The sequence below is a fragment of the Pleurodeles waltl genome, chromosome 1_2, assembly GCF_031143425.1.
Source record: "Pleurodeles waltl isolate 20211129_DDA chromosome 1_2, aPleWal1.hap1.20221129, whole genome shotgun sequence".
Classification (NCBI taxonomy): Eukaryota; Metazoa; Chordata; class Amphibia; order Caudata; family Salamandridae; genus Pleurodeles; species Pleurodeles waltl.
The window spans coordinates 108,694,496-108,722,419 of record NC_090437.1 but is presented as its reverse complement, the minus strand read 5'-3'; the positions used below and the strand labels follow the sequence as shown (position 1 = coordinate 108,722,419).

At 45.5% G+C, this 27,924-nt stretch overlaps 1 protein-coding gene across 1 annotated transcript in view; it reads left to right on the top strand.

The window, feature by feature from the left end:
* The window catches only part of IDUA (alpha-L-iduronidase), a 1,520,091-nt gene that overhangs the window by 945,004 nt on the left and 547,163 nt on the right, over nucleotides 1-27,924 (top strand). The window contains exon 8 of the mRNA XM_069236746.1: nucleotides 14,559-14,775. Coding sequence (XP_069092847.1) covers nucleotides 14,559-14,775 — 217 coding nt within the window. The remainder of the gene's footprint in view (nucleotides 1-14,558; nucleotides 14,776-27,924) is intronic.

Here is a 27,924-nt window from a genome sequence, read left to right as displayed (position 1 = left end):
AGAGACTTGCTTTGTATATTATTCAATGTGCCGTGTTTTATGTGTATAATAAACAGTGATTTTCGTATCAAAAGTAAAGTTTTGGAATGGTCAATCAGATTATTGGGGTCCTTGTGGGTGTTTTGAGCCTTGAGCTTACATCTTTCTTGCAGATTGAGAATTAAGTCCTGAAGATGTAGTACTTGGTCCGTTAACTCAAGGCCCATAGTAATTTAGCCCTCTGAAAGAGGTTTGACAATTTTGAGAAGCAGTAGGCTGCCCAACATTTAAGAGTTTGGTATGCAGGCACTGCTAAGAATATTTCCAATTAGGCCAGTGGCATAAGTCCAGTTTTATTTCTCAAAGTCTTCACATGTAACTAATGGAGACCACAGGGTTGGAAGTAGGCCACATCACCACGTCTGTAGATCAGCTGAAGGATCTATTAAGAGAAAGAGGATGGAGTGTTCTCAAAGGCAGGACATAAGAGGTCTTTGTTGATTTAATTAGGGACAAATTTGAGAGACTGTGTGAAAGAGAGAGGCTTGGTAGAGTCTGGGGAGGGAACCAGGTTAGGAACCCATGAAGAGGGTACAGTGGAATCAGACTGTTGTGTACTCTGAGCACAGAGCCATCTCAGACACACTTGAGACAGTTTTCTGCACTTTCCAGAGTTTCCCCAATACGCACACCACGTCTACTTTCTAGGGTACCCCATCACCTATTCCAGAAGTAACTTCCACGGGTGAGTTGAGTCTAGTAGAAACCCTGAACTTGCTGTTTGCTCTTCAGAAGGCTAAAGTTGATCAACAAGACAAGGCCTGGGGATTTTAGAGCTGGAATCTGAGGTTAACTCGACAGGAAGATAGAATGAATTGGCACAGGAAGGAACTAAAGAGAGGGAAAAGGAAAGGGAAAGAGAGCTAAAGAAGGAAAGGATTGCCCTTAAGAAGGAGAAATTTAGAATGACAGCAGTAACAGATCCTTTTGGGAGACCAACTCCACCTCCAGTTCAAGTCAGGCAGTGGCCACGATTCCAAGAGAGCTTATACAGATGTATTTGGAAGGACAGGGTATCTTGGAATGATTTGTGAGCTTTGAGCTCACTTGTAAGTTGCAGGCCTGAAGTAATGTATCTAAAGCAGATTCCAAATTGGGTTGCTTGCCTTTGGAAAAGACAGGCGTCATTGTAAGAATGCTTGTGGCAGACCAGATGAGTACTTTCAGACGTTCAAGGAATGCAAACGAGTGGATAGTGTTTGATCTGAAACATGAATTCATGTAGAAATCAGCGGCAAGGCAGCCATGGTAAATGTAGGAGTCGGAGAGAAGCAATATGCTGGTTGTCTGTTGGGCAATCACTTGATTACTCTTGGCTTAGGCAAGGGCCAGAAGCCTTTATGGCATGGGCATTGTCAGCTGTGTGAACCAGAGCACACGCTGCTCAGCAGTTTCAGAAGGAGACTGGGACCATTTCCTATTACCAAGGACCAGGACAAGTAATTTGTAGAATAGGGCAGACTCTGGGAGGTATCTGGCCGTAGATCTCATTGTTGCTGCTCACAAGGAGAGGCAAGTGAGACTTCCAAAACAAACCAGATGCTGGATCCTTGATGGCTCCCAGAACTACAGGGTTTACTAGCTGCTTGGGGGCCTACCCTAGATGATATCAGCAAGACATATGAAGCGTTCCATATGCTTTTGGAACTTCGCAAGGAAGCCCAGGAGCAGGTCTCGAAAGGAGTGTTCAGGGAAAGTTATATTGGCTGGGAGCATGACCTACTTTATAGCGAGCCTGTAAATCCTGAGCCAGGTTCTACAAAAAGGCTAGTAGTTCGGTTAGTGCACAGGAGCTTCATGTTGTCACTGGTGCATGACATGCCATTGGCAGGATTCCTGGGCATTAGAAAACCCCAGAAAGGTTGGATCCTTTGTTTTACAGGTTAGGATTGTGCTGAGACACAGAGACATTTTGTAGAACCTGTCCAGCATGCCAAATTATTGGTAAGCCAGGAGGGAGGAATAAGGGACCATTAGTGCCTCTACCAGTTGTGGGTGTTCCATTTGAGTAGGTGGGAAGGGACATTGTAGGTCCACTCAGCCCCCTCTCACAGTCTGGCAACAAGTATATCTAGTTCTCTTGTAGGGGATTTCCATTTATAGTAATAAGCACTCACATGCGGGAACCCTGGAGCACTTTTTCACAATATAAATTCTTAAATGCAGACGTTCGCCTTTCTTCAGGAAGGCCTGCAGTCACTTAAGAGAAAAAAAATATTATGCAGCCTGTAAGACTAGGCTACAATGGCCCAATCCTTCATCCTGTACTTTTTTTAAAAAAAGGGCCAGGAGATTATATTTGTATACAATTACATGATGTTTTTATAAACAGCATAAGTGTCTTCCCCAAACCCTTTTTTAGTAGAGTAGAGAGAAGACGTGACGTGGGGCAGTGTACCCCCATCGGCTGTCTTCATATAGGTTACAATAGAAGCTGTGCCTTTAATAACCTAGAGACCACCAGTATCCCATCATGCTGAGCACGTGGCAGTTGCTTCTGTTCTTTTTTCTGGCTCCTGCTGACACGACTCTGCAGCATTGAGCTAGGCCAAATTTTGGCTTTTTGTCTTCAAAATTCTGAACTGAATTTTGTTGACAACTGTTTTGCTCAACGTCTTTTGTCTTTCCCAGGCTTTTTCTGTCTTTTTCTGACAGGAATTAGAGGTCTATTCACAAAATGCCCTCTCTTTTTGATAAATGTCCAGCCTGTGGGAGGAAGAAAGCCAAGACAGACCCTCACGAGGTATGTATTCTCTGCCTACCAGAGAATCATATTCCTGCGTCTTGCCAGCACAGCAGAGTTTTTTTGAAGTGCACCCTAAAGGACAGAGAAAATGTTTGCCTCTATGATACAGAGGAGAGAAGAAAACAACAGACGCAGTCTGATGGTGGGAACTCAGAGCGAGGAGAGGGTCAGACCTCCACCAGGGCTCTGCCATCTGTTTCTGGAGAGCATTCCAAAAAACAAACAGCAGAAAAACAGCATAGGTCCTGATCAATGTCGTGAGCATCGATGTCGAGGAGAAGTATGGCCCTTACCTGCTCGCTGTCTACCTATGGATTGCCATTGAGGAAACACTGCAGGTCAGTGTCAAGGCATGGGGTGTCAATGTCGAGAACACCACCATCAACCCACAGACCTCTTTAGACATCAAGGAGTTTGCCGCCACCACAACACTCGCCATTAAGGTCCAGATGGACATCGAGACTCCACAGTAGGTCAATGTCGAGGTCCATACTGACGTCGAGACTTCAACGTCTATCACCATCAACAAGCAGGTTGAGGCATAGGGACTGGTCAGGACCTTCTTAATCTCCTCAAGGCTACAGGAGGCAAGAAGAAAGAGGAGGCGCATCTATGCCTCCCCGCTTTTGGAGTATTCAACAACTTACTCCCGTTCAAGAACTGCACCTGGCTCTCCGTCAGCGCAGTCTCCTCAACCACCTCCTCTGTCTCCACCTAAACCCCTGCCTACATCACCACCTCCCCATCCTCCAGCACGAGTTGTTCCACAACTTTTTCTAGATCGCACCATCATTTTAGGCGCAACCATCACTGCTCAAGGTGCTTATCGCTATCAACTATGTACTCACGTCATCGATACCAGTAAAAAAAAATCTTGTTCTAGACACACTATAAATACATCATCATCTACTAAAGGATGATACTCTCCAACACTGTCAGACTCCCCACCTCCATGCATATCACTGGTGGATGATATCATCACATTTCAGGAATTGGTGAGGGAAGCTGCAAACTTTAATATTGCAATGTTGACTCCAATACCATCAACTTCAGGAATCTTTGAGAGCCTACAACATAGGTCAGCATCAAGGCCTTTGTTACCATTAGTGTCAGAACTATTAGAACCAGCTATGGACCTATTTTTAACGCCAGCCTCTGTCAAGCCAGCTCCATCCAGGCTCCAGAAAAATACCACCCTCCGGAGCAGGATCCTGCCTTTTATACACATAGACCCAACACCAAACTCTGACATGGTAGTGTCAGCGAAGAAACATCATGCCACTACTCCTACTTCAATAGTTCCTCCTGATAAAGAAAGTTGAAAGCGGTGAGCATAATGACCCTTTTAGGCAGGTATGACAGGGCTCTATGGGACTTTATGCAACAATTTGTTGACCGTCTTCCATGAGACAAACTAGAAGACTTTCTAGAAATCCTCAATGAGAGATTACTTGTTTCCAACCAAATAATTAGCGCTAATGCAGATTCTTCAATGCTTGCTGCAGATAAGTACTGTCGGAGACACTCTTGGCTTCACCTTACCTCACTCAAGCCAGAATCCCAACTAAGGATATTAAATCTCCCCTTCTCTGGTACCCCTTTATTCTGAAGCCACACCGACGATTAAATGGCAAGAATGAAGGCAGAAATGGAGATACCAAAAGCAGTTGACCTGGAAAGATCCAGAGAACAGCAAAAATCTTTCTGTCCCTACCACCGACAGTACTATCCTCAGAGGGTTCAAACCCCTCAGTGGGGGCACCAGCAAAGTGGCAGACAACAACAGCAACAGTGCCCTTACCACCCATACCAAAGAAAGCAGACCAGGGTTAGATCCACCCAGAAAACTACTCAAGGATACAAGCAACCATCTGTGTCAAAGCCCTGAGCTGTTACTTCCCCCTCTCCTGTTACCCACTCCGGTGGAGGAAAGCATATCCTCTTATTTGTCAGAATGGCAAAACATAACAAAAGAGGCATGGGTTCTGAATATTGTACAAAATGGATATTGTCTCAGGTTCACCAGTCCCCCACTGTCCATCGTCCATCCTCCCGAAACCGTCCAGTTTTCATCTCCAGCTGTTACGGTCAGAAGTCAACATCCTTTTACAGAAACACGTGGTGGAACCTGTTCCTTGCCAACAAAGAGGGACAGGAATTTATTGCAGGTACTTTCTGGTGAAAAAGAAAGACAGGAACGAATTCAGATCTATACTCAACCGCAAAACAGCCAACAACTGGATTCAGAGAGAAAAGATTTGGATGCTGTCATTACACCAAATTTATCCCCAGTTACACCAAGGGGATGGCTCTGTTCCACCCACCTTCCAGATGCATACTTCCATGTTCCAACTGCCATAAAGCATCAGATGTTCTTGAGGTTCATAGTTGGACAAGAGCACTGCCATTAAAACATACTTCCATTTGGTCTCAAGTCAGCACCCTGAACAAAGTGCATGGCAGTGGTGGGTGCCCATAACAGGAAGCACCAAATATTTGTATATCCCTACCTAGACGATTTGCTAATCAAGGCCTCAATGTCTCAGGAAGCCCAGCTTCACTACAACTGGACTTGCAGTCTCCTCCAAAGATTAGGCCTTCAAGTCAACCTCTCCAAGTCAATGTCTGTCCCAGTTCAAACCTTGCATTATCTGGGAGCTCCCATGGATGCAATACAGGCAAGAGTGTGTCCTTCAGAGGAGAGACCGTTATCAGTCCTTTGGAAATGTCAATCTCTCATGACAGCTTACCGTCCAACAGTGAGAACAATATCCTCTCTCCTCCGCTCGATGGCATCCTGCATCTTCCTCACTCTGAATGCTCGTCTCCACATGCGACCTCTGCAGGAATGTCTTGAGGACCAGTGGGACCAGCTAATGGTCAACTGGGAGGACAGGATAGTGCTGTCTCGTCATGCAAAGCTCTCTCTGAAATGGTGGTGCTCCCCAAAGGATGCCATTTCACTAGGAGGTTCCTCCTCAAACAATAGTAACAGACGCATCACTGCTAGAATGGGGGGTTCACATGGATCATCTCCAGATCCAGGGCAAATGGTCAGAGAGAGAGAGATGACATACCATATCAACCTCCTGGAGCAACGCACAGTCCAACTAGCTCTAAAAGTGTTTCACCCGTCGTTCAGATCCAACTCCCTGCGTGTTCAGAAGGACAATATGACCACCATGTAGTACCTCAACAAGCAGTGAGGGACGAGGTCCAGATCTTTATCATACGAGGACCGGGCAGTCTGGAAATGGCTCACAGCCCAATATCTAACAATCACCGCAACTCACCTTCCAGGTGTACAAAACTCGCAGGCAGACTCTCTCAGCAGGATTCTGCTGACATCTTTCATCTGTGGGGCACCCCTGCCATCGACCTGTTTGCCACCGCAGACAACAAAAAATGACGAAGCTTCACCTCGAGGTACTACCAACCAGGGACCCTGGGAAATGGCCAATGAATTGACTGGTCTGACAAATTTCTATTTGCTTTTCCGCCAATCCCCCTGATTCCATCAGTCCTCATCAAACTGTTCCACTCGAGAGCCAAGTTGATGCTGATGTTCCAGAGTGGCCACGTCAATGGTGGATCACAGACTTCCTTCTTTGGTCCATCTGTCCGCATCTCGAGCTGCCATTAAGAACAGACCTGCTAACGAAGTTCAGAGGCCAGATGGTTCATCCCAATCTCTTCTCTTTGAATTTGGTGATATGAGATGATAGGAAAGGATAGGTTATGAGACATCTGCAAATAAAACCAATTGTTTATTAACTATGGTCCAGTCCGTATGGGCTTTGCCATCTCTAACTAATACATCTCCTGATGGACAGTTTCCTGCATCCTGTTGTGCTATCAAAAAGTTAACAAGACAGTATCAGCTAAGTCTAAAGCACACTCCACTAGAGGTAAAACTGCTACAGCTGCTTTATTGAGAAATATCTCTATCCCAGATATTCGCAAAGCAGCCATGCGGAGATCTGTCCTACATTTACCAAACATTACTGCCTGGATTCCGATGCCAGAGCAGATGCTCAAGTAGGACAAGCCTCCCTTAGAAATCTGTTTGCTTAAAATCATCAAGGTTATCTTCTCTGTCTTCTCCACCGCCTTAAGTAGGGATGGACTTGCTACTCTATTCAGTGCTTATGACTATAAATGGAAGTTCCCTATGAGAAGGAATAGTTTCTCACCTGTAACTCCAGTTCTCTTGCAGGGGAGTTTCCATTATAGTCATAAGCAACCCTCCTTCCTCTCTGGTGGAGTCGACAGAGAGAACCAGTAGACTGATCTACACACTTGTTGCCTCAAAAAGAACTGAAGCAACTGCCATCTGCTGGGCATGATGAAATACTCGTAGTCTCTGGGTTCTCAAAGGCATAGCCTCTATTTTAACTCATATGATGACAGTATATGGGACTACACTGCCCTATGTTACTTCATATCAAAAAAGGTTTGTGAAAGACATTTATGCTGTTTTACAAAAACATTATGAAATTGTATACACATATAATCTCCTGACTCTTTTGTAAGTACAAAATGAAGCCTGTTCCTATAGGCTGCATAATATTTCTCTCTATTAGTGACTCTGCAGGCCCTCTTGAAGAAAGGTGAATATCTTCATTTAAGAAGATATATTGTGAAAAAGTACTCAGGGGTCCCCGCATGTGGCCTGGACTATGCAGTGCTTATGACTATAATGGAAATTCCCCTATGAGAGAACTAGACTTACAGGTAAGAAACTATTCCTTATGGTGGATCATGCAACCAGGTATCCTGAAGCTGTAACACTGAGGAGCACAACTGCAAAGCTGGTAGCGGGAGCTCTCCTTGGTATCATTTCTAGGGATAGATTTCCAAGATCACTGACTACAAACCAACTTTATCTCCTCAAACAGAAGGATTTGGGCTCATGCTGGTGTGACCTACCACTTCTCCACAGCACACCACTCAAACAAGTGGTTTGGTGGAGCAACACAACAAGGCTCTCAAGAATAAGTGGGATCTTCACCTGCCATATCTGTTGTTCGCCTACAGAGAGATTGCTTAGAAGTGAGTGTGGTTTAATCCTTTTGAACTTTTGCATAGATTACTTGTGTGGGGTCATCGTTCTTTAGTCAGAGAAGGTTGGGAAAGAACCTTGAAGTTTCCACAGATGGGTGGGCCTCATGGAGCCAATGAGGCAATGCATGAAACTGAAACACCCAGAAAGCTACTCTACTGAGTATTAGAAAGGTCAGGAGCTGTTAGTGATGAAGCCTATTTGTCCCAGGACTTTGGAGGGGAAAATGGTGTGGGCCATAAAATGTAATTCCAGTGGTCTCTGGGATTACCGTGCTGGTATACTCAGGTATCATAAGGAAACCAAAGAGAGTGTTCAGTATGAGTTGGCTGAAGCCTTAACTCTGGAGAGACTATATTATGAATGTCATTGTTTTTGCAAAGGAGACCAAATATGACAGTGAGCCCCCAACCCGACTCCCTCCCCTACACCCCCCACCACCCCTGCCACCGCCCAAAGGTGGCAGGGCCCCCTCCCCACCCCTGACCCCCAACATCACATAACTCACACACACGACACGCACGCAGGCACCACCAACACACACACACGCACACACACCGACATACATGCCAACATCCACACACACAGTCAGACACGCACACCCACATTCAAACATACACGCACACATCCATACAGACATACACGCACTCATTCCCAAAACACGCAACACCCCCGCAAGCATACACGCACCCACACACCCCCTCTACATACACAGACGCAACCCCCCATGCACCCACACAACACCCCTCCTCCCCCTCCCCTATCAGACGATCGACTTACCTGGTCCGTCGATCCTCCGGGAGGGGACGGGAGCCATGGGGGCTGCTCCACCGACACCACACCGCCAACAGAACACCGCCACGCCGAATCACAGGACGTGATTCGGTGGGCGGTGTTCTGTGGGGGTGGAGCAATCTCCACTTCCCCGCCGCCCGCCAGTATGGCTGTTGATGGCTCTCCGTCCGAAAAAGGACGGAGAGCAGCCAACAGTCATAATACGCTGAGCGGCAAACCGCCACTACTGGCGGTCTTCCACACAGCAGTCCCTCGGCGGTCTTGTAAAAAGAGCGCCGAGGTTGTAATGACCACCAATGTCCTTCCGGTTGAAGAATGTTCCTCCCACTTTTCAGCTTCTGGTGAACCATGTTCTCGCAGAAGTGGATGAATTCTTTGTGGCATACCTGGGTGACATTGCAGTGTTCAGTCATTTAAGGCATGACCACCTTAGACACATAAGATAGATGTTGGCTAAGATAAAGCAGGCAAAACTGACCATCTAAGCAACCTAGTATCCGGTTGGGCATTCCTCTGTTGCCTGCCTTGGCCATGGAAGATAACGGGTAGATTCACCTGTATGATGCCAAGGTATAGTCTGTGATGCACTGAGAGGTCCCACTACCCAAAGTGAAGAGAGGGCCTTTTTTTAAGACTGGTGGGTTTAACTATGGGTGTATATTTGCACATTAACTGCACTGACCTCCAAGAAGCAGCCCAGGAAGGAGATCTGGACTGAGGAGTGTCAAAGGACATTTGAGGAGCTGAAGGCAGCACTATGCACTGCACTTGTACTTGGAGTGCCTGACTACAGTCAGCCTTTTAATGTACAGACAAATTCCTCTGACAAAGGAGTTGAAGATATGTAGCTCAACTGAATGACAAAGGTGGAGAGAGGCCGGTGGCCTTTAGTAGTATAATGTTACTACAGAGGTAAAATAATTTGGTGGACGTTCAGAAAAAATGCTTTGTGATAGTGTGGGCCTTGCGGAACTTATGCAATTACTTATTTAGCACTAGATTTGGTGTGCAAGCTGATCATAAACAATTGAAAAGCTTGATGGCTGTGAAGGTAGAGAGAGTCAAAAGTTGTTGAGATGTCAACTTCAATGCAAGAATTAGTTTTTGTAGTGGAGCATAGAGCTGGTTGAGCCACAGGAATGCAGATGGCCTTTCCTATGGGTTTTGCAGATCCAATGACCTAACCTCTCCAGGTTAGGTGTGGTTTGGGGTAGCCTGATATAGGATGGGCTTCTTTTGGGACAGAAAAGTCCCCTGCATGGTGATGGACATAATCCCCTGCCCTGAGTGTCTCAGCTGCATCAATGTTTGGATTCCTGGTAATGATTTTTGGTCATTAGCAAACATGGATTATGTATGTGTGTGCACAGAACTGTGCTGGTCTTATGGTAGTGCAGTTTTGTTAGAGTATAGGGGGCACACCAAGTGTTATCCTCATAGTGGTAGAGGTCTACTACCTTAGCAGGAATTAAGTGACGTAAGTGCGATGGTGGCAGCATGCTTGTTGCATGATCAGTAGGAATCATAGGAATCATTAATACAAACAGGCCTTTTTACTTGTGTCACAGGAGTGGTGCCTACTGCCTCACTCATGGAAATTTCCACTACTGTGTACTTAACTCACCCTTGGCCTGCATGGTTTGTGTGTTGCGCCCAACAATGCATGATACTTGCGTGTGTTCGGCGGGATGCATGTGTGCCTGCATATGATACATGACAAGAAGGCCTGTGGGTTTCATTATGAAAGTCTTGGGCCTGGAAAGGCTAGTTTAAGTGAGGACTGCAGTGCTCAGACAGGAGATTTTGATTGCTTACATTCCTGACTGCTGGGGAGCACACTGGAGGAAGGGGAGCAGAGCATCCTCTGTGCACATCAAAGGTCTCTTTGATTCTAGGAAGAGTAACTGGGCAGTGGTGCCTGGCTCATTGTCAGGGAGATGGTAGGACCGATCAGGCTGGCACTGTGGACCGGGGGATCTTTATAGAGTGGAAAGCTTAGGCCTTTGAAATTTTGTGAGGCACCTTTCAGTGGAGGCTAACAGCCGGGTGTGATCGTAAGTTACTGCCTTGGCCTGTGTTCTAAAGCCCCACACTTTATTCAATAATACAGTTTATCAGAAGAAAAGAATTGCCAAGATGCCAAGCTGCTGCAACCAGGGTTGGGGACCAAGGTTAGCCAGGCTCCCAGCTGCGTGAGGGGCCATTACACAGAAAGCCAAAAACACACTTGCCTTGTGCCTGGGGCACCAGCCTTCTTCCTGCCTGCCAAGACCAATGTGCCTTTAAAGAAGAAAGAGAGAGCCTTGAGGGACCCGAAGCCCAGCAGGGATCTTGGCCAGGACATCCCAATGAGCAGAGAATGAGGTGCCTGGTCTAGCACGGACCAGTGTTGTGAGGGGGCCTCTTGCCCACTTGCAGAAGTTGGTAACCCCTGTCCAGCCTGCTGAGATGTTGCAGGCAGACGCTGTTACCTTTGTTAGGGCCGTCACCTGTGTCAGTGTCACCCGCTGCCAGAAGCAGGCACTGAGATTGATTGGGCCAGAGCGCCATACAGCCAACCTCGTTGGGGCCTTCACCTGTGTATATGACATCCATATGCCAAGAAGTAGCCAGTATGTCATTGGGGCTGTTCCAAAGGCCTCATTCGGGTAAGACTTGAGCAGGGCGATGGGCCCTTTTAAAAGTTACACAAGCTTGCCAGATTAATGCCAGAAGAGCTGAACTTTAAAGGCCAAAGCCAGACTTGGATGCAAACCACTACTGCGGGCAGTCCTGATTGGTCACCTCCATAGATCCACCAGGGACCCTGTTAGTGTGTTGGACGAGAGAGGAAGATCAGCATGGTAGACAGTACCCAGACCAGCTCCAAGGCGCTAGCCTTGAGAGACCTTATGTGCAAATTATTTATTGTGAGGCTGTTAGACCTGTCAGCCTTAGGGTGTTCTTCTTCTAATCTATTTGCCTTACTCCTCCATTTAATTTTTTTAAATGCTGATCTCATTTCTTGTTGGCCTTAGGACTCTGTGTACTTTACCACTGCTAAACAGTGCTAAAGTGTATGTTCTCACTCCCTAAAACATGGTTACACTGGCTTGCACCCATTTGGCACATTTAATTTACTTACGTCCCTGGTAAAGTGTTACTACAGGTATCCTAATCTGTAAATTAAATACTACTAGTGGGCCCGCAGCACTGATTGTGCCACCAACTTAAATAGCCTGGGCATGTACTTTCAACGTTTACATGTTCTTGTAGCAAAAACCTCTTAAATGTGTTTTTCTCTACTGCAAATCCTATCACTCCTATAGGATAACAATGGGTTATCCTATCACATTTAATAAGTGATAACTTTCAATTGAAATCAGGTAGGGATGTCCAGTTTGGTGTCTAAAACGTTTTCATTTATAACCCACTTCAGTGGTGAAGTCAAATTATAAGTCAAAGGACTGGAAAAGCCTCTTTTAAAAAATTGGCATTTTCTTGTTCTAACCATTTGGTGCCTGTATCCTGGGTCACATGACTTGGTGTAGCTGGCAGTTGGTCTTTGTGTATTGCTTCCAATGAGGCGAGAAAGGGAAACTAGGTGATGGACCATCTCTGACTTGATGAGAGTAGTAGCTATCACCTACCACACCTCTGAAATCTTTTCTTACTTTAAATCTGGCACCAGGCATAACTAGTGGACTCTCAGCCCACAATACTTCTGTACACCTCTGGTCCTGTGGAAGACTAAGAAAGATTGTTGTGTTGCTCTGCTGCAAGAAGAACTGCTACTTAGTTGCCCAGCAGTATGCTGCTCTGCTGCCTGTGTGAAAAGGACTGATCCTGCCTCCAGGACCACCAGAGGTGACTCCAAGTGCTAGTTGGCTGTCCTCCTGATCAGAGCCTCATGGACAGCAAAAGGCTCAAACAACCTTGGACCTAGCACCCGGCCCCTCTCTGCTGCGAGTTTTGCCACCCAAGTGGTGCCACCCCAGTCCTGGACCTTTGGAAGTGGGCCTGAAGGTGCTGCACCAGTCCAGCTATGAACCAAGCAGAACTGACACAACACAATGCATTGCCTCTGAGGCACGCATTGGAACCCACTCAGTACAACACATCCCTGACATAGGACCTTTCAAGTACTTGGAATTGGCCCTGTGTGATGCATCCTCAACAAAGGACTTCACATCACAACTTCTCAGAACCACTGCTACACAATGCATCCTTGACGCAGGACCTCACAACCTATGTTGCGTGACACATCCAGGATGCAGGATCTCACAATTCTTTGCAAATAATTGAAGGTAGTTTGTTCAGTGGGCCTAAACGGGTCCCTGTACTGGGCTCATTTTCCATTGTGGTCGGCCTGAACTTGTGACTTTGTCCTGATCCACCGCTGCCAGATAACCACAGTTGTCACTTTGTGCCTTTAAGCATTATTTACACTTAAATCTTCAAAGTTGCATATCCCTGGTTCTGCTAATTGACTATTTGTTGTTTTGGTCTCAGATAATTTCTTAATTGTATTCTGTTGTTCTAAATTGGTGTGAAAATGTTCTTGTATTTTCACTTTATTACTGTTTGAGGTGTTACATGAGTATTTTACACATTGTCTCTGAGTTAAGCCTGACTGCTTTTTGCCAAGCCAGGTTAGTTTGGGGTTGCTTGTGACTTCACCCTGCTACAGCTGCATTTTCCTTGTATAATAAATACTGCTTTTGTTGTCAAGACTGAACAGTCATATTATTGGACCCTCACTGTGAGTATTTCAAGTCTCAAGCTTATTCCTACCTTGCACCTAGCTCCCCTTAAAAAGCCACTGACTGCTCAACCCGAACTACCACTGAGAGTCAAGTGCTAAAGTGTTAGTACTTGTCCCAGTTACTCAGGGCTACTCAGGGCTCATAGTAAGTCAGGCCCGGGACAGCAGGTGTAATGGACCTCAACAATAACAGTTGGGCCCAATAACCCCTGCTTGTCCTGTGGCCCTAGAAACATTTGCAACAAGTACAGGTAGGTTGAGTAAGAAGGTACAGGTGGCTGTGGCAGTGGTAATATTGTTCAGTTCCAGTGGGATCTTACCTTATTCTAAGATGATATTCACATCAACAAGCACTAGCTACAGGCCCATGATATTTGTTACCATGGTCTCTAAAAAGGTGGGTCCTTGTGTGCAGGATTTAAAAAACTAATATACACAAGGTTGAGTATTGTCCCCATTAACATTAAAAGACAGTTGGAAAAGAAAGCATTTCTAAGCACATTAAGTTAATAACTTTGATCAAAATGAATAAGGTTTAAATTGAATTTTATAGAGATCATTTGCAATTCTTATTTTCCCAATAAAGCTGGTAATGTTTGTCTGCATACCCTGTAATCAGTAATGCTGGTCTTTGTACGCTCAGTACCAGATATTGCCAATCTCCACAAGGTCACCTTCAGGCATGGAAACCTTCTAATATAAAGTATGCCCACTTTCATCATCATTCTTCACCATAACCAATCATCTGTTCCTCCCCTCTCTCCTGCCACTCTGCAGGCCCCACTACTCTTTCCTTAATAAACATTAGTAAGGAGAGATTTGTGGCATGTTTAGCACAGTCAAGGTGGCTCTCGCCTCATGTGGTGGTTTGGTGGGGTGGGGAGTCATCCAGCTGCTAGCTAGCCTGACCCTTTCTTCCTAAAAAGGTACTGTGGTGAATTGATAAATTGCTTTAGCAGCACCTATTATTGACCCTACCTAACTCATTGTGTGCCCTGGAAATATGATTTGCCCTCCACACTCCATGCATGACTGCACCGCCTTTGAGCCTTCCCACTGTGTTCCACAATGAGTGGCAATGTGTTTGTGTTATTTTGTTCTATTTTTGTATTAAAATGTACTTTGTGTATTGTACTGTCAGTTGTAAACCCTTTTTTTGTTTGTTTTTACAGGTAATTGCTCAGCACCAAAATATTCAAATTTCAAATTTCAGCAGTAGTTTCAAGTACACATTGCTGAGTAATGATAATGCTTTTATGAGCTATTACCCTCATCACTTTACCCAGAGGACATTAACTGCAAGATTTCAGATGAATGACACTGAACCACCGCACATTCAAATGGCAAGAAAACCGGTGCTTACAGTAATGGGATTGTTGGCATTACTAGGTAGGTCTGAAGTCTTAAAAATAATGCAGCAATTGATGGGTACAATTGGGAGGAATGTTTTGATCACTGCAACGGCAACATAAATTCACTTTACTCCACTTTTTTACCCATCAAAGTACGTAGTAATAAAGTCTGGTGGATGTGTGCAATGTTTTCATATGTGTTTAGTGATGGAAGATATATACGCATGAAGTGTTTAATGAAGTGATTCTTGAATTACAATACTACAGGCGATGGACAAATTGGCATTGCCTCTGAATTCTGAAACAACAGCTCGTTGGTAAACAAGGAAGTGAATTCACACTCATTTACGAGCTATATTGGAAAAAAATCAGCTTGTGATAGAACACGAGGAACCTGAAGTAAATGTAATATTTAAATATAAACAAAAACATTATAAAACATTAACTACATCACAACACCCCCTGTACCATAAAAATGAGTCAAATTAATAACGTAAATTCAAAAATAAATATAGTCTTTGCATGTGACACAAGGGCATCTAATCCTAACACATCTATCAATTTCTCTGTCCAAATTAAAAACAGTTTGAAACATCTCTTCTCCATTGACTGTAACCACCTTATTGCTGACATTAGGATTCAGAATATAAGTGACATGCGACAGTTCTGAACTTCCCACTCCATCCTCATCACTGGAACACAAATTAATTCCACTGGCATCTGATTGTTTAGTTGTAAAAGCAAAATTTGAGTTGCTATAAAGAGAACCATTACTTCCTGAAATATCTAATGTCCAATAATCTGTAACAAATCAGAAACTGTCCTGTTGTGTGTGCAACTATTTGCCTGGGAACAATTAGTTCATTTTCCAGTTTCAACATTCCTGAAACAATCCACAAAAACAGCATTGCCCTTGGCTCACCACCTTACATTAGATACTCTTACTGATCCCTTGTAGACCTGTATGACAAAGGCAATTGGATATGATATGGAATTACTTTGTCCTTTATTTTTTGTTTACCAATTCAGAATGCCTGATTTTCACTTTGTCTCCGACATTGTAATCATGACCTAATATACTTTTTTAAATTTCGTAATAACATTTGCTCTTAATTGTTTTCTCAGCACCTCCTTGTTTTACATTTACTAAAAGTTCACTGGGGCCAGGAGTTTCTTGGGAGTGATGCCACTTGGGCAAATGTTTTAAGACTGTTTTGCCCCTTATAATCCTAAACATTCTGATATCCTAAACAGAGTCTCACTTTTAGAGAAATGTGATGTCCTCCACAGTTAATTCAATATCCAATTTGCCATTAGGCACCAATTGTATGCAGTCTTTGAAAATTTCATTGGCCCTTTCCACCATCCCTTTTGTTTGAGGGCTGTAAATGGGAGTTCCAAGAAGCTCTACGCTGACATATAAAAGACTCAGAAAAATCATTTGATAGAAATTGAACTCCGTTGTCCAAGATTAAGTATTTGGGATAACCTCTGTGAACTCGTTTTACTTTTTCAGGGACTTATGTTGATTTATATTGCATTCAATTAAAACGTCATGTTTAATAACCACAAACATTTTCTGAAATATTCAGTTTCATTTCTGTATTGGCGCTTGGTAGTGAAGATTCACAACTTACTTTTCTCAGTGAAGAAACAATTTCCTGACCCACAAAGCTCATGGAACTGCACATGATATTTGAGGTATACAAGCAAATTGGGCAGATGTGAACTATTTGTTGAGATTGGTGGTGCTGAGTAAAGAAGAGACAGGTTGAAGGATAAAGGTGGGTGACTGCAACACAGTCCTGCAGACAATGCCACCTTATCTACAGTGAAGAGCAGGTTGTTGAATTCTGCAGTTGAAGTGTACCCAGTCAAAACAGATTGGATGAAGGTCTCTAGTTGTAAATAGAACAAGGATGAGACACCAACTGATTACTTAAACAGGCTTAAGGACCTGTCAAACAGTACTTAAATGTTGATCGTCCCAAAAAATGTGCTGTAGGAGCTATGGGGACTGCCTTTATACAAGGGTTTATACTGAGTGTTCAAAACCAATACCCTACTCCTTGTACAGAATGACAAAGAAAGAGTTTAACTGAACTAGTGACTGTGACCAAATATTGTTGGCCAGTCATGAAAGAAAGAATCACATGAATCAAAATTGATGTCTTTGCGAATCCAGCTAATCCAGCAGATGATAAAAGGGATTGGATGGGGAGGAAAGCGGGGAAGTCAGGGAGAGGACCACGATGGAGGGCGAACAGGTTGACCTAATGGAAGGAGTAGAGGTGAACAAAATCCACCCAGTTGATCATACATTAGTTGTGGGCAACTCAGACCTTGAAAGAGAGATTACCCTAACCTAACTTCAAATGTTCCCTCACAACACAGCCCTCACACTTTCACTCAAATTGTTCTAAATGAATATCAAGGTGATTAGGACAGCTTGATAGGTGCTGACTGTGAAATGAATACCCTTATTCCTGGAGCCCTAAATGGCTCCTATGTTAAGTGTTTGATCGATGTAAACTGTAAGAAATGGGGTCTCTAGTTGGAAGTGAGTTGCACCTGTCCAAGTAGGGGCCCTCACTCTAGTCAGGGTAAGGGAGTCATACAGCTAAGATAACCCTTTCTTACCCCCTTAGTAGCTTGGCTCAAGCAGTCAGGCTTATCTCAGAAGCATTGTGTAAAGTATTTGTGCACGCACACACAATAACACAATGAAAACACCACAGCCGTACACCAGTCTAGAGAAATGGCCAGTATTTATCTGAGTAGAACAGGATCAAAACAACCTCAGATACAATACCTTGGAAAACAACGACAAAACAAAGACGTTGCATGGAGTCAGGGAGGTGAGGCATTGCTGGAGCCAGTGTAGCATCAGTTCCTTAATGCTACTGGGGAGGTTCTCCCAACTACAGTATTCTAAAAACTCATAACTTCCCTCTGGGAGGGATTCACTCAACAACACTCACACCTCACAACTGGTAATCAACAATCAGGCCGATAATTGCTCATTACCACTCTACCACTGACTTCCGGCCAGAGTTGACTGTATACATCATTCTCACTGTACATGCACTCACTACCGAGCCCAACTGATTAGGGAACAGGGGAAGGGGAGGAGGGGGGAAGGGCCAAAGTGAAAGAAAGGAAAGCAATAGAGGAAAGAGATTGGGGGAGAAGGATGAGAAAGCAAGAAAGGAAGAGAAAGATAAAAAAGAAAGGGGTGGAGAGTTTCTGTTCTAGGGCCATCTGCACCCTGGAGCTATACAGCAGCCCTGAAGATAAAGGATTATTCTAATTCTGTCTTGACAGTATATCAGTGTTGCTTGGGTCGGCTTTATCTGCCTGGTGGTTCTCAGGTGAGGGGTTCCCTTCTTCACAGACAGGTTCATCCCCTTCCACTGGTGACAGTTGTCATGTGTCAGGGAGTTCACTAGGTGGGTGGATAATGCCTTCCTCCCACCAGTGTCTAATTCCAAGGAGTGGTCCCCTATGGTAGGCCTTGTGGGAGCGGTTCCACACATTCTGTTCCGAACACTCCTTGAGCGGCTTCCCCACTTGTGCTTGGAGGGTCCAATCTTCAGTCTGTGTCCCAGTGTCTCTGTTTCGATCATTCAGTGCTGTTGCAGTGGGGGACGCTCCTCTACCCATCTCCATGCATCCTCCATTGTATAAAAGAAGGATGCTTTGTCTTACAGGATAACTTTCAATTTTGCAAGGAAAAGGAGCATTTAATGGAGCTGCATGGCGCAAAGCTTAACTTTCACTGCATCGCATGAGCGGCGCTGCTTCTGTACTTCACGGGAATAGTCTGGAAATATGAGTATGGTAGATGAGTCATGAGTGAGTTTTCCCTGTTGCACTTCTCTGAGAATAACGTTTTTGTCATGCTAATTCAGAAAACGTGCTATGAGGGGCCTTGGGGGAGCTCCAGCTGGTGGTTTTGGCGCTTGTACTATGTGAGCTCTCTCTATCACAAAACATGTAGAGAAGTTAGTGGATGTCAGAGGGGATCGAAGCCAGTTTTCTAGAAAAACAGGAGGATTTGTACCTTCAACTCCCTCAGGAAAACCTACAAATTTGAGGTTATTGCACCGCACGTGGTTTTTGGCTTCATTTACTCTCCAGAGTAGATCTTTAGTAAGTGTTTTTACAGTATTCAAGTCTGCCCCTTGGGTGTGGATCACATCCTTGAGATCTGATATCCTCTCTTCTGTTATAGTTACTCTATCAGTGATTTTTCTGCGGTTTTGTTACAACAGGTAGACCTCTACCACTACTTTACCCACTTTAGTCTCCAGAGCCGTTCTGGTAGTTTGATAACTATCAGTAAGTCCGCCTTGTCTGGCATCTGAACGGTTGCTTCATTAGCAGCAGGTGCCTCCAATGTTTTAGTATATCTATCGATTTTCCTCTGTCTGGTAGGTTTCAGATCCTTATCCTTAGCCATATTGTGGTTGATGTCTGCTGTCTCTCAGGTGGCTGTCCTGAGCTGTCGTTGAGAGGGCAAGTACCGGGTGCCGTAGCCACGGCAAATTCAGTCTTCACTATACCTTGATTGTTAGGACCACAACTCTGTCCCAGACAGCTGCACCAAGGGGAGTTCTACAGTCCCTTGGCAAGGGGAAGGGAGTGCTCCCATGACTGTGTTTGCCCCATGTCCGGTCTGCTAGAGGCTGTACTTTGGTAGACCAGTATATGCCACCCGGCTGGTGAAACACTAGAAAAGGTGCTGGGGGAATGGGTCTCCGTATAGTTCGCCAATGTCCATGAAGGCAGTTTGCTACGTAGTTCAGCTGTGCATCCCTCAAGAGATTAGGGTGGGACATTTGTGCACCTCAGAGCAGTCAGGACAACTTATGGACATCAGTGCAACCTTGCCAAGAGCATTGCTGGCTAAGGTAATGAAAAAATGTGGCCGCTCTTGCCTCCAGAGCACCTCGAGGAAGAGGGGGATCTCCTCAGGTAAAGGAGCGGCAGGGCCCCACTGCATGCCTCACCGCATCTCAAAGGGTCTCTCCCAGTGTCCAGCCCCAGGGGTGGGTCGGACCAACAACTTCACCCTACCACCCAGAGACTGCCAGCTTTCTCTCACCTCATGCCTTCTTGTCTTCTGCTGGTCCGCTCATCGCTGAGACCCAGCAACATTGGTGGCTCAATCTGGTACCACAGCGTCACTCGAGGGCGGCACAGGTCCGCCAGTGGCTGGGCCGAAGTGCCAGGCCTCTGAGCTGCAGTGCAGCAGATTCTTGCTGCCCAGCGTTGTAGGCCCAGTTTTGGTCAGCACTTCCCCTTATGCAGGCCAGGCTCCTGTCTGCAGAGCCCTCAGAAGTCGATCATCGCTCGGAAGGTGGGATTCCAGGGTGCTCAAGTGAGTGAGTTCACACTCCCTCTCCCCAGGGGCAACAGCTGCTGGAACACACTATGTCTCAATCACAGACTGTGGTGAAGATGGGCGCCATTGTCCCGGGCCTCTCTCGGAGTGGCCGCTCTTAGTTTTCTCTGCTCTTGGGTGTCTCCACCGCTCAAGGGCCATTGCATATAGTCAAGTATCGTCTCTGACCCAACAGGTGTGTATTTGCAAGGCGGATGGGGGTCTAGGTACAGGATTCTGTTAGGATATAAGTGGGCTCGGTTGGAGCTCATATTAGGTACCTCTAACCCACTATGTTGTCAGACATGCCCCCCCTTTTTTAAATCTACTACTATACTCTTAGGGAGGTTGACTCCTTACAGAATTATATAGAAAACCGACTGATGTAATCTCACTCCTACTGTTCGAAAGCTAGCACCCAAGAGCCCTTAACGGCAACTTGCCGGTTGGCAGTTGACTTAGAGGGAACTGACCCAGCCTGCATACTTTCAAGACTCATTGGTGCAGCACTACTAAGTAAACAACTAGTGCAAAGAGCATATCCTCAAAGATTGATCAATAAAACATTGAAAAAAGTCCAAAACAAGGATAGGCATGTGCTACTTCACTCATGCTAAGACTAAAGACTAGCCTGTATCAACCCTTATTCTAGCTTATCCAATGACATTAAAAAGACAATTCACAGAAACTGGCACATCCTCGATACAGGAAAGATGACTCTTGATAAAACCAGCTGCATTCAAACACAGCTACAACCTGAGAAACGTCCTAGCCTATGCCAGACCAAAGCAAATTCCTTCTTGCTGCCAAATTAAATTGCAGGACTCAATGAAAGTAACAGATCACCACCCCCGTTGTAATTGTGGTGTATTCAAATTCACAGAACAGAAAACTCAACTTTACTAAAGACTCACCATAGACTGGAAACTACGGAAATTCACTAAAAGCAACACTAAGGGGAGCTTTTACTTGATTACCTGCCCCTGTGAATTATGATCCCTAGGGATAACCATGAGAAAGACTATAACCTGCACAATGGAACATAGAAGCAATATCAGATGTAGATGCCCCACAACTAAAATGACAGCACATTTTTTACAGATTGAGACACTATGAAGATGATAAGAGATCAGTGAAAACCATAGATCCTTTTGCCCCACCAATGATTTTAATCACTTTCTTCTGAAGAAACAGCACTCGATGTTTAAACTTAAAACACATTAAAGGTCTTAAGAATGATATACCCCAGATTTTTTTATCCCAATGTCTGCACCACCTACTATAATTAGACTTTTGTATATTTTCATGTCTCCCTCTCAATTTTTTCCACTCATTCCTTGACCTTTTGAATAAATGAGTCAATTAAGATTGATTACTATATGTATGTAGTGCATTTGGGAGCATGTAACTGCATTGCCAGTATGTACTTCCCAAGATGATATTTTGTTCCGCAGTAGAGGACACTCATGGGATTGGCTATCTCACAAACACTTTTGTATCGTCATGCATCAGTGACATCTTGACGTGCTTTATACTGTAACATAACACTGATTCCCAAGAGAACTAGTTATCCCATCACTACCCCGCACAACGATATATGATTGAAGTAATTATTTGCAACATTGGCAATGCAAACGCAGCTTCCATTCTTACCGGCCTCTTTCTTAATGGCTGCCTGGGCCCATGGGGCATGTCTTCTATGTTTTACAGACTGCACTCTTGGCACGGTGGGATAGCAACAAAGGCAAGCGCTTTCTTGCTCTCATTCAATAGTCAGTAAAAATCCTTTTTGGCTTGCATTGATGCCTCCCTTTTAGGTGATTACTAGCTTACCTTTCTCAGTCAACCAGGTGTAATGATATCTGTATTTAACCAGTGCTCCGTCTTGACCACTGCCTCCATTTTGTGCTTAACTTTGTGTTTCCTCTCAGTCTAAAGTAGAAGCAAAACACTTTGGCGTAGTCGGCAAAGGGGGGAAAAGTTTGAAAAGTGTAAGATTTAAAAGTGAAATATGTTTGGCAAAAAGTCAAAAGCAGCATCGCAAACCATTTCTAAAAATGCATGTGAAATTCCAGGGTGGGTGAAAGAAATTTATAATGTTTTGGCAAACGGGTTTTCTTGTTTGTCGGACTTTCTAAATTTTGGGATGAGTGCCTTGTGGACGCAGAGCCACAAAGTGTGCTTCTGTGTTAAAAAAAAGTTGCCTTTTGAGCGGAAAGATGACCTTTCTGTTCTTGGCAGAAGGGGTTGGATATTGCTGTCTGCCTATAGAAGAATGCATGAGAAATGCAATCAGAAGAAGAAAATCAGCAATTAGAAAAGCAGCTTGTTGACACTAAAACTACTGTAACTATGCTGTCTTGTCAGAATAAGTTTTTACAAGATAAGGCTGATACCTACCAATCTGTTGCAGAGAAAGCAGCTGTAGGAGTTCTGCAGAATAAATTTAAAAAATGCATAGGCAGAATTAATTTAAAAAAAAGTTAATTTAGGGGGGGCGTGGTCAACATGGCGGCCGGAGTGGACGCGTGATCTGAGCTCCGCTCGCGGCCCACCATTAATTGTCGAAACACTGGCGTCCCTGCAGCCGTCCGAACACTAGACTCGGCTGCGTGGGGATACTGTGAGCCTCCGGCGTCGGTCGACACCCAGATTGAGGCGATTCAAAGGGGCAGCACTGCACCGTGTGCGAGCCCAGACGAGAGGTGAAAGGCCTTCCCCACCTGGCGAAGCCCAACGGCGGGAGTGGCGCTGGCTCCGGGAGCGACTGCATGGGACCGCGGAGGGGAGGCGAGGCGGGGTAACAACCCCCCCCAAATACAGGTACGACCCCCCCCCTGCTGGGGGCCGCGACGCACTGGTGGTGATCCCCGCGAGAGGCGGCAGTGGGGGCGCGCGCGAGGAGCGGCACTCGAGTTTTGTGCCGCGCGAAAAAATTCCGCCACGGGGAAACAGTAACTCCCCCCCCCACCAGCATTCCCCTACACTTATAAGCATGGCCCCCGGGAGGAGAAGGTGGACCGCGGCGAGGGGGCGGAGCAGCAACCCACAACACAAATGAACGGTCCCCCCCCTATAGGATAAACGGGGAGCTGGTGCTGCCCTTCGGGCGCGGTATTCGAAAGATCACGCGAGTGAAGTAGCGGCTGTTTCTGCAATCCGCGAACAGTACATCGAGGTGAGAAGACTGGAGAGGGCCCCTTCGGCACTTTCCTCCATGTCGAACCGGCTCCCACGATAGCAGAAGGTGATGAAAAGAGGAGAGCCGGAGGGGTAAAGTGAAGGAAGGAAAGCGGGAGAAGAAAGAGGAACAAAGGCGAGAGGAAAAGGAAAGAGGAGGTCAAACAGAAAAGCAGAGGAGAAGGGGAAAAAAAAAAAATAAAGAAAAATAAAGAGCAGGACAGTGAAACCAAGAGGGCCTCAACAGCAAAATAAGACAAATATAACAACTTCCTCAGAAATCATCGACTATTCGTGACCACACAACCACCCTGGCTCTCCCTAAACACTGAACAATACTACAGCCTAACACGTAAAAGACAACACCAGAGGATGGGTGCGGAACGGGAGAGAGAAGAAGGAAAGGGAAAAAAAAAAATGGGGAAGAGTAAAAAAGAAACAAGACGAAGCCGAAAAAAGACGGGGAGTGAGGCCCTGAAGTGAATTCAGTAGCTTGCCACGACACTCAAACGAAACGCAACACACGGCAAGACCCGGACAACTGACGCTCTACCTAATAAACAACGCAACCACGACGTGTGCAAACATGGGCAAAACAAAACCTCCAAAGGCACATTCAAATGCAGAGGTCGAGACCACCTCCCTCGAAGGGGAAACAGGAACCCAAACTGACGCTCTACAAAAGATGTCTGAAACCCTGGCCGCTCACTCAACACAATTCGACAAAGTGCTGCAAGCGGTACTAGACACGAAGACCTCACTAGAGGGAAAAATAGATTCAGTGGTACTGGAAGTTAATCTCATCCACACCAACCAATGGAAACTGGCAGAAAGAGTCACCATCACTAAGTCGGTACTCGAAACGGCCCAACTAGCAATAGCCGAGATGAAGGCTCAAATCCAAACGAATGGAAAGCAACATAGCATCGCTACAACGCAGAGCTGAGGATGCTGAGAGCCGCTCACGCAGGAATAATGTAAGGTTCCTAGAGGTCCCGGAACGAACAGAACCTCTGAATGCTGAACACTATCTGGAGTGATGGCTCAGAGACACAGTGCTACCTCAAGCCACATCACAGACACTAGTAATAGAACGTGCACATAGAGTCCCGGGTGGACCACCCCGGCCAGGTGCCCCACCCCGCCCACTGATAGCAAGGTTCCTAAATTACAGGGACCGGGATCAAGTGTTGCAAAGCTTCCAGAACAAATGCCCTGTCCGCATGGAGAACACCAAGTTAACAGCATACCCTGACTATACGATGGAAGTCCAGCGCAAACGTGCCACTTTCACTAGAGTGAAACAGATACTCCGAGACAAGAATATCGCTTACTCTCTCCTGTTTCCGGCTAGACTGAGACTAATAGATGGCGACAGGACTCTTTTCTTTCCATCCTCAGAAGACAAGTGGACATGGCTACATGCCAAGGGTCTGGTAGACCCAGTGACGGAACCTGATGGACATGGTGAATGGCTGGAACAACGCCCCAGAAGAAAGAAGAAAATCAACACCAGGATCAAAACCAGACCATCAAAATCTCAGGCTGCAGATGCGCAAGCACAGGTCTTCAAAGTGGCAACTATATTCGCATCTGCGCAATCACTGATCAGAACTGAAAACAGAGATTCGGACTCAAATTCTTCACAATATTGCCCAAGCCCCCTTCTTCGCCACTCATGTTCGGCCCCGCTCTGACCCCATGCACAGCAGATGACATATGAAACTGCGCAGGCATGCTAAGAAAAACTAAGACACTACATAAACAGTGACACAACAGAATAACAGGAAGCACAATTGAACCAGGGCTAATTGGGACTGATATAAATCAATATACACAGGACAGGCTACATCCTCCAGGAAGCGAGAACAGTAGATGATCGTTCGGAATGACTGGCAAGAATAGACTAGTTTCAAAGCGCCAGAAGCAGATACAAAACCGGACGACCGAGACGAGCAGGGATGCAAGATCATCCATGTGGGCCACGGACAGTAGTAGACCCAGATCTCCTTTGACCATGTCTCCACATCCAGTGGGGTCACCGAATGGACCCGAGATTAAGTAACGTAGAGGATGGCACCGGTTGTGCCACACAGTCTGTTATGGTTTTGGTTTTTGTTAGTATTAGTACGCCAATACACACATCCCAACTGTGGTCACCGATAGTACGCTCAGGGGGGGGACGCTGAACCGATGGGGATCTACAATCACTGCAGTGAAGCCACTGAGCGAAGCAAAACTAACTCTATGGCTACATATAATATTTTAACTTGGAACGTTAGAGGGATGGCCAACATAAATAAATGCAATAGAATTTATAATTACCTCAAACGCCATAAAATACGTATAGCAACATTGCAAGAGACACACCTCACAGCTGAAGACCTAAGTAAATTAGACAGGAAGTGGTCAGGAAAGATATACGGCACTAACATATCGACATACACAAGAGGCGTGCTGATATGGATAGCCCCCAATGTCCCCTACACAGTGAAACACACACAAATAGACAAAGACGGCAGATATGTCCATTTAAGAGGGGATCTGGACGGAAAACAATTGTAACATTAAACAGATGGATTTTCTGCTGTCCACTTATGCAGCACTAACATGGGACCTACTGATACCTAGCATATGGGGGGGAGATTTCAATTGCGTACCAGATGCTAACATGGATAGATCCCACCCCCCCCCCCCCCCCTGGAAGGCGCCCCAAGTAGAAGACTATCCCAAGCAACACTACAAAACTGGATAGCAGATAGAAGACTACATGATGTATGGCGGAGCTTACACTCCACGGACAGAGAGTACTCCTTCTTCTCCCCTGTACACCAACTACATACCCGTATAGATCTACAATTATACACAAGTGAACTCACTCAATTACTAATCAAGGCAGTCTACCTGGCTAAAACAATATCAGACCACTGCCCCCTAGTTACTACAATGCGACGGGGCAGAGCACACACGCGCACACCCACCTGGTGCTTACAGCCGTCCTTATTACGTGACCCCACCCCCTTTCGAGAAGAGCTAGCAGAGGGAATAGACTCATATTTTAAAACAAACAGTGCGTCGTCAAGAGCAATAGAATGGGACAGCCACAAGGTGGTGATAAGAGGCTTGTGCATGACAACATCAGCTGCAGTCCGTAAGACACTACATAAGGAATTGGGTGACATTGAGAGATGACTGAGGGAAGCGGAGAGGATAGCGGGACAGAATGGTGAGGGCGAGGGAAACATGATTGAACTGAAAAAACAATGGGCTGAAACCGATGCACGCTTACGAAAATATGATTACCGGCACTATACTGCGTGAATATACATGCCGAAGGCGACCGATCCAGTAGGCTGCTGTCCTGGCTATCAAAAGGCAAACAGTAACACTCCACCATAAATGCCATCCGTACAGATGAAGGCAGCATAGTCAATACACAGATCAATAAGACCTTTAAACAATATTATGCCACTCTATACAAGACAAACCCCCCCCCCCGCCTGAACAAAAAATAAGTGAATTCTTCCAGATACCCCAACTAACCAAGCTGACGGAAGAACAGCTGTCAGAACTAGAAAAACCCATTGCACTGGACGAGATCCAGCAGACGCTGAAACAAATGGCGCATAATAAAGCCCCAGGGGGAGATGGACTCCCAGCGGAGTATTACCAGGCTTTTGCAATGCAAATAACAGCACCATACTTAAAAATGCTACAAGAAGCATTCGAAAAAGGTCACCTCCCAGAATCACAACGCAAGGCAATCATAGTGGTCCTCCACAAAAAAGGACGCAACCCACTAGATGTCCGATCCTACCGACCATTGTCCCTATTAAACTCTGACTGTAAATTATTATGGAAGGTGCTGGTAAACCGTCTTCTCCCATTAATGCCAACACTAATCCACCCGGATCAATCCAGATTCATACCTGGCCGCAGTACACATACAAATATCAGATGCCTCTTCCGACTTATAACCGAAACCCCAGAATTAGATTATACAAGGAAGGCTGTATCACTGGATATAGAAAAGGAATTTGACACACTGGGCTGGCCATACCTGATGAGATCCCTAAAAAATATGGGCTTCAGCAATACATTTATAAGATGGATAAAAACACAATATGCAGACCCGAAAGCAAGAGTGAAGACAGGCAAAATTATATCGGAGAGATTTGAAATAGGCAGAGGAACCAGACAGGGATGCCCATTGTCACCGCTACTGTTCGCAATAGCAATCGAGCCACTTGCAGCACGACTGCAACATGAAGCTCCAAAGTGGGGCATTCCTGATGGAGAAGCACATAAGGTTGTCTCTCTATACGCAGATGACGCGCTGATATATTTGCGCAATCGTTCGGAATCCCTGCCAGATCTATTGCACCTGCTAAATACATTTGGAGATATATTAGACCTACAGGTAAATTGGGCAAAATCATGTCTGTTCCTGATGCAATTAATACCAGACCCCCAAAGAGAAACAATCTCCACACACAAGTTACAGCGGTGCTATACCACTTTCAAGTATCTAGGGGTACAAATATACCATGATGAGCATGACCTCAGAGAAGGTAATTTAGATCGAACAATCAGGTCTATAAGAAGCTCAATGGCCTTTTG